The sequence below is a fragment of the Plasmodium knowlesi genome (assembly GCF_000006355.2).
Source record: "Plasmodium knowlesi strain H genome assembly, chromosome: 14".
Taxonomy (NCBI): Eukaryota; Apicomplexa; class Aconoidasida; order Haemosporida; family Plasmodiidae; genus Plasmodium; species Plasmodium knowlesi.
This window is the reverse complement of record NC_011915.2, coordinates 54357-62248: the sequence shown is the minus strand read 5'-3', so window position 1 is coordinate 62248 and position 7892 is coordinate 54357. Positions and strand designations below refer to the sequence as shown.

At 26.4% G+C, this 7892-nt stretch overlaps 1 protein-coding gene across 1 annotated transcript; it reads left to right on the top strand.

Moving 5' to 3' along the window:
- Positions 1 to 238: 238 nt before the first annotated feature.
- PKNH_1401300 (cytoadherence linked asexual protein, putative) lies at positions 239 to 5750 on the top strand (the record flags this gene model as incomplete). The annotated part of the gene is made up of 8 exons (XM_039113624.1): positions 239 to 1031; positions 1172 to 1747; positions 1874 to 1927; positions 2071 to 2133; positions 2244 to 2561; positions 2751 to 2909; positions 3056 to 3822; positions 4050 to 5750. The coding sequence occupies 8 exons, from the start codon at positions 239 to 241 to the stop codon at positions 5748 to 5750; spliced, it is 4431 nt and encodes a 1476-aa protein (XP_038969997.1).
- Between the last annotated feature and the right edge of the window lie 2142 nt (positions 5751 to 7892).

Below are 7892 nucleotides of genomic sequence, written 5' to 3'. Positions count from 1 at the left end.
ATATTTTTTTAGTTTGAAAAAAAAAAAAAAAAAAAAAAAAATTATATATGTATGTATATATGTATATATTTTCATATATGTGTGCCTTTGTATTGGCCTCATAAGGTTATATTATTTAATAAGTTTTTACATGCTTCTCGTGTTGGCACTTTTTAGAGCATTTTTAAGGTTAACATAAATTAATATGATTTGACACACAAAAACATTACTTAGAGAAAAAATAATTACAAAAAAAAAAATGACTTCACTGCGTAATATACAAGTTCTTTTCCTGTTTCTTCTTTTATTTATAAGTAAAAATGTAATCGGCTATGTGAGTGTAAAGGAAAATCTGGAGGAATTAAAATATGTTGTTGAGGGTAAGGAAATGTTTGACAATTTAAAAGGATTAGAAAGGATAATAATACAATCATTAAAATATGACAAAGTGCTAGTACCCGTGTTAAATCCAAATGTTGAGGAATACCTGAATATGTCTAATTTCATGATACTTAAACATAATATTAATGGTGAGAACCAAATTAAGGTGGTTATACCAGGACCAAATGCTGATATCCACGATTTAATAAAATATGAACACGTTACAAAGCAGCAAATAATACAAACTTATGATTCAGAGAACTCGGATTCGGTTAAGAAGAAGTTATTGCTTTTGAAGGCATTAAAAATAACGAAACTTATGTTAATACCTATGCATGCCTATGAGAAAACAAAAGACTTAAAAAAGGCACTAGAAGAGTTGAATGCTGTATTCTTTCCGAAAGATGAAGAAGTTTGCAAGGAAAATTCTTATCAATATTCCAAATCGTATTTTGAAAAAATTATAAATTATATTAATAGAGTAAAGAGGAAGGAATCCAAAGACAATGCATATTCAACTATAATAATTGGAGAAGACCTACAAAAAATACAGGAATCTAATGATTTGTTTTTTACGACAAATGATAATATTGAATTTATGAGCAAATTAGATAAGATAGCCAATCATTTCGGAATAGCTATGTACAATTTAGTTGGTTCTAATCTTATAGGTAAACTATCCTATTCGCATATTGCAAAAAATTGAGTGAACCATTTTGTAATATACTTTTTGTAGTGATACATTATATTTGTATATATTTTATATTATATTATAATATTATATATTTTTTTTTTTTTGCACCTTTTGCAGCATTGGGACATTTCCTTGTTCTACAATTAGCCCTTAGAAGATATGATCAATTTTTTAAATTTGGAAAAATGAGATTCTTTAACTGGCAAAAAATTTTAAGTTTTAGCGCGACGGATAGGTTTAAAGTACTCGATACAATGTGTAATGTGCAAGGTTTTCATGATGTCCTAGCAAAACGAAGAGTAAATTATTTGAAAGATGACAGAACATCAACGTTTGATGAGTGTAATATATTAGAATTTCTAGTTCATTACTTCAATAAATATCAAAACTCATTAGTTTCTGGTTTATATCAAGAAGATTTTAAAGTTCATTATTTGCAAGAACACACTGACATAAAGAACGAATTTTTCAAATTTATGTGCAATGATATAAATCACTGCAATATATATAACAGCAAACTATTTCTTAGTGAAAATGATCCTATGAGACCGTTGAACTCTGATTCCCCTTACTATAAGTCGATAAGTGCTTACAACTTATATACAAATTTTTTCTATTTTACAAGACATTACAATGAATTTACCCTCAACCATATTTTGTACGTACACTTTTTAAACTTAACTGGAATTTTAAGTAATCCACCAAAAGAAAAATTTTTTGTAATACGTGCAAATGCATGTTTTGTATAATTCTTCTTATATATCACCGTGTTGTCGTTTCAATACCATATATTTATATGTATGAATTAAATTATTACAGACAACGAGAACAAGGCCTTTGTAACTGCGCTATATTTACCTGGATATTATAACGGTAAATAGAGGGGAAGTTGGATTTTATTTTTGCAAATATTTAATCTGGTTATATAATAAATATGCTCAATGGAGACACTTTTTTTTTTTATTGCAAATTTAATATGATTATTTAAATGTTTACACTTCTCGATTTCTTTGCAGCCATTGAATTATCCTATGATCAAGAATCTCTACTTACGGATCTGATAGGAAACTTACTGAAATGTAATTTTGAGTGATTCAACAGGCATATTAGGAAAACTATTTATGTAAGGATTTTATAGAATTCTTATTCACCATCAAATTAATGATAAAAACATTTTTTTAATTTACAGGTGTTGAAAAATGTAATTCAATAGAAGATCCACCAAAAGAATCGGTATATTATGACAGTTCAATGGAAGATTATGGTCAAAGTAAATCCACGAAGTGTAATCTTTGCAAGGGAGTATTCACATATATAAACTCGAAGCACGAAGAATCATCTTCTATGTTGCAAAAATTTTTCACTTTTGTTACAAAAATTATGAACATAAATAGCGTAAGCACATTAGTAAGAAATTTGGGTGTTTATGAAGAATATGACAATTTTCTAACAAACGATATCAACTGGTACACATTTTTACTGTTACTGAGGCTTACATCCTATAAAAGTAATTGCAGAACTATAGAGAAAAAAGAAAAAAAAAAAAGAAAAATTTGATAGTACAAATAGACACAGCATGAACTATTACGTTTACCTTAAAAATGAAGAAAATATTAGAGGAATATAAATTTAACGATTATTTTATTCGTAAGACACGATATTAATCAACATGACACATCTCATTCCCTTTTTATAGAAATTGCCGAAAAGGATGTTGCAGATGCTATGTATTTAGATTTGAGGAAAGAAGACAAGTTTAATAAAACTGTTACCACGAATTATTGGTATCCATCGTATTTAAAAAAGGCTTATACTTTGTACGTACGAAATAGAATGGCTATCAATCTAGTAGAAAGTAAGACATAGAGTAAATATGTATGATTTTTATTTCTTGTTTATTGTAAATTTCCCTTTAATGCCTTTTCTCTGTTCATATAAATCCATTTGTAATATTTTGTTTCTAATTATTCAATATTCCTTTTAATATTTTTTTCCTTTTAGAATTAGAGAATTTACTAAGTAAAGGAACAATAGAGAAAATAAAGAAATCTGTAAGATTTTTGCTTCACGTAAATTCCTTTTTACAATTGGATTTTTTTCACAACCTAAATGAACCAAGACCTGGAGAATATCGTATGAATCCACTGTCCATGGAACTTGAAAGTCAATTTGCCGAATGGAGTTCAAACTCTAATTTAGGTTATTTTTTTTTAAATTATGATAATCCTGACACAAGAAAAGAAATGCATGAAAAACTCAGATCAGATAGAATGGTAATACCTAAATTTCACAAAGTGTCTGTTATGCTAAGAAAGCACATTTCTAAAGCATATGTATCTTATTTTAATCAGAGGCATGTAAGGAATTTATACGAGAAATTTGATTCCTTTAATGTAAGTAATAAAATTGTACTAATGAGGGATTCATACGAATCGTACTTAGAGAATTACAAGGATATAATATTTTTAGCAGATATATTTAATATGAGGAAATATTTGACTGCCACTCCCAGAGCCAAAAAAATTTCAGATAGGATATACTATTTTATTCATAACATTTTGGGTAACTCTGTAAATTTCTATAAATATGGTATGATATATGGTTTCGTGATTAATAAGGAATATTTTAAAGAAGTTGCAAATGAACTGTATACAATTTTTAAATTGAACCAGCATATCTTTACGGATATTTCTTTTTTGCAAACTGTATATTTACTTAGCAGAAAAATTGAAAATAGTTTTAACGTGCAGAGGAGAAATGATAAAATAGTAAGATGCATTTATTAGTATATGTGTAAATATATCAAACTTCAATAGTTTATTTATGTATATCTATTCTTTTGTTTTTTATTATTTCAATTTTGTGTCCAATTTTTAGCAGCTTTTCAGGCGTTTCCTATTTGTCTATATACTTGTCCATATATATATATATTTTTTATTATTTATAAAAGGAAATGCATTAAATGATATCTATGAATTTGTTTTTTCTTTTACAGAGCATTAACAATTTATTCTTTTTAAATGTCTCAAGTAATTACTCTAAAATGAGCAAAGAAGAGAGATTAGAAGAATTAAATAATTCCATGGCCTCTAGATTTTTTTCAAAAACCTTTTTTTCCACATTTCAAACAATGTTTGTTTCATTAATAAGTAATAAAGCAGATAAGCTTGATAAACAATACGGAAGTGCTAATATGCTAGGATTAACGCTGAGTGAAAAGGCATTTATGAAGTATGCTCTTATATACCATGGTAGCATAATGGATAATATAACGAACAGTCTTGTTCCTACTTATGCCAAGAAGCCGATAGAACAATTAAAATATGGAAAAACATTTATTTTATCGAATTATTTTATGTTGTCTTCACAAGTATATTCATTGTTAAATTTAAATAATTTAAGCCAATTGTGTGAATATCAAGCAATAAGTAGTTCTAGTTATTATTCTCAGAAGAAACTTGGTCGATTTATTGATAAAAAAATGTTACCTATTGTTGTGTATTATTTAATTTTGAGAGTTCATGGTGTTAGAGCTGTTCCGAACGATTTTGTAGATTGGTATAATATCATTTTAAGGTTTAATCAATTTCACCCCTCCATATGTGTTACTGTGCATATGATGACTAATTTATATTTCGATACTCCACACGTTTTCCCCTCTTCACTGGGCGATAAATTAGGTGAACAAACTGAGCATATGGCAGCTTTAAAACCAAGTTCGAAACCATTTGTTTTTGGATTCACAAAAATGCTCTGGTTGGAATTACTTAATGGCATGTCCTGCATTTTTGCTCTGTATCCTTTTGTGCGTTACTATGCTTTTCAGCAGAATTTTGTTTACTTTTTCGTAAATCCATTCCGTTTTATGGATAGGTTTAATACGCCAGTTGATAGTTATATTAAAAATATGGTTCGAATACATTTTAGAAAATATACAACAGATGAAATTATAAAGTTTGCAGAGAAAACCATCTTAAATATTAAAAGACAAGGTAAAATTGAAGAAGCAATGGAGTCTAGATTGGAGGCTAAAAGGATTAATGAACATCCAATTATACAACGTTTAAATCAAGATTTTCCTATGATAGCACCACAAGAGTATGAAAGACTGCAAAAAATGGATTCTGTATTATATGGAGATGATAATTTAGTTTTTGATTCACTCGATAAAGAAGAAAAATTTTTAAACGACAAATATATAATATCAGATGTTCCGGAAGAAGATGAAGGGGAATCGCCACCAGGATCCAAGCAAAGTTCTCCAATTGAGAATGAAGGTAAAAATAATAATGAAGAAAATATGAATGGACAAAATAATAATGAAGAAACTAATAATGAAGAAAATAAGAATGAAGAAAATAAGAATGAAGAAACTAATAATGAAGAAACTAATAATGAAGAAACTAAATATGAAGAAACTAAATATGAAGAAACTAATAATGAAGAAACTAATAATGAAGAAATTAATAATGAAGAAACTAAATATGAAGAAACAAATAATGAAGTAGGGGAAAAAAGTACGAGTTCTCCAGAAGCAACATTTGTTGAAAATAATAAAAAGGAAATGTCTGTAGGCGGTTACGAAAATGAACCGAATGAACTAAATGTAACAGTTGGTGAACAAGAACTAAATGAAGATGAAGATATGCTCGATGATAAACTAATGATTAAGAGAAAAATAATCGGGGAAGAATAAATATTATTGTTATATCTGAATGACATAATATTTATTTCTCTGGAAATCATTACAAATCTTCTTTTTTTTTTTTTCTTTTCCGCGTGCTATTATTATTATAATAGCCTTGCACACACATGCAAAATATGTGAATTAGAATTTTGTTATAAATATGAATAGTAAATGTATTTACTTTTTTTTTTTTTTTTAAATATTACTTAGAAAAGTTATATACTTTTCTTTTGTAATATTTTTGGTACTAATATTTTAGGCTATTTGTTCCTTCCCTTGTTAAAGTAGCCATTAGTATTTTTTTTTTTTTTTTTTTAATATATTTTCGCTTTAGCTTTTCCTATTTTGTGTATTTAAGCTTTTAAGAAAATATTGTTTTTACAATATTTAATAAATCTTCTGAAATTTTTTTAAAAACATATTTAGGTTTTCAAATTTTTTTTTCTCTTGTTAAAAAAAAAAAAATAATAATTTTATTAACATTTTAAAATAGACAGCATCTTTTTAATAAGATAGTTATTTTGTTAATTTATATTGTAGCATTCATGGCGTCATAATTAATTTTTTCGAAGTTAAGCTATAATGGAGAACGCGAATAAATAAAATTTCAAAACTGGAAAGAAAAGAAAATTATATTATTGTTATGGATAAAACATAACATATTATATATTTATCATTATGCATTTTTATAATTACTAATATTCAAACATCATTTGAGGGTTCATGTTTGTGTGCACATGTAGGACTTTTTTTTTTTTTTTTTTTAGGGTATAACCGAGCGAAATAATTGCAATTTAGAATTATACGAAAAATACGGCGCTGGAATATGTATTTGAATAGCAAGGAATTCAAATTTGATGTTTATATTTCTCATAAGCAGCACAAGCATGTTCATATATTTTGGATAATTTTAAGCGTTTATATAAGTACCTTTGTTCTCTTCGAATAGAATTGTTCTACAGTCCAACGGAATTTAATTTCATAATTAATAACACTAAATGGTAATAAAACACAGATAAAGCACGTTGATACAATATGTAAAATTTTTTAATAACCTTTCTGCTACATTAATATTACGAAATGTAGAATGCCAAAGGAGAGGTTAAGCGCACAGAATTAGATTTAGAAAAACCAATGATATTGAAATAGGATAATCAGTATATATAGTAGACAGTATGAAGGACAAAATTGTTGTCATTCTTCATATACCATAGATATTTAAAGCGTCTGTAAGAATCAAAATAATTACTCTAACATAATAAGCAGAATCTGCAGAATATATACAATCATGTGGCAAAGACTAACAAGACATGGGAGCTATCAAATTTAAGCATTCCTTAGAAAACAGGTTTTTCTATATTAACTAAAAAAATATTTATAAAGTTGCGTACATTTCCTTCTATTTCAACAAACTTATTTACATTTAAATTTTCTTTTATTATTGAATAACGCTATTTTAAATGTGTATTGTAAAGTACTAAATTGTATCAATATTTGCACCTACATAAAGAGATTAAAAAGTATGACTATTTTTTTTTTTTTTCGACGATTTACACTCCGTTCAAATTTAACTTTCATATATTTAGATAACATTGATAGGTTTATCAAAAAAATAAAGTTCGGACGAAAATGAAAGTAAATATAAACTGAACACAATGATTAATTCGTTTATAGCTTTATTATTTTTCATATAAATATATTTAAAAGAAAAAAAAAAAAAAAATTAAAAACTATATATTCTTATTATCATACTTATGTGAAGACGAATGATTTTAAATATAAGTATAAAGGCAATTTCGGTAGGTTAATTAAAGCACTTAAAAATTAGTGCAGTGTGCAACATAAATATTTTTGCAAAAAAAAAAAAAAAAAAAAAAAATCATTAAAAAATAACGCAATGTTCAAACATAATATAACAAAACTATTAATGTAAATAAATAATATATAATGACTGTCTTACCTATATGATTCTGAATAAAAATGGATCATAGCAGAACGTGTTTCGAATAAAAAAGGATAAAATTGGAAAAACCTGAAATTTTCCAAAAAAGTGTATGTTTCTATATTAATCAGCTGTGCGTAAATTTTTAACTTTTTGCTTTAAAAAACTCTGAACAGTGGTTAATCAAATTACAATTTTTCCATAAAGGG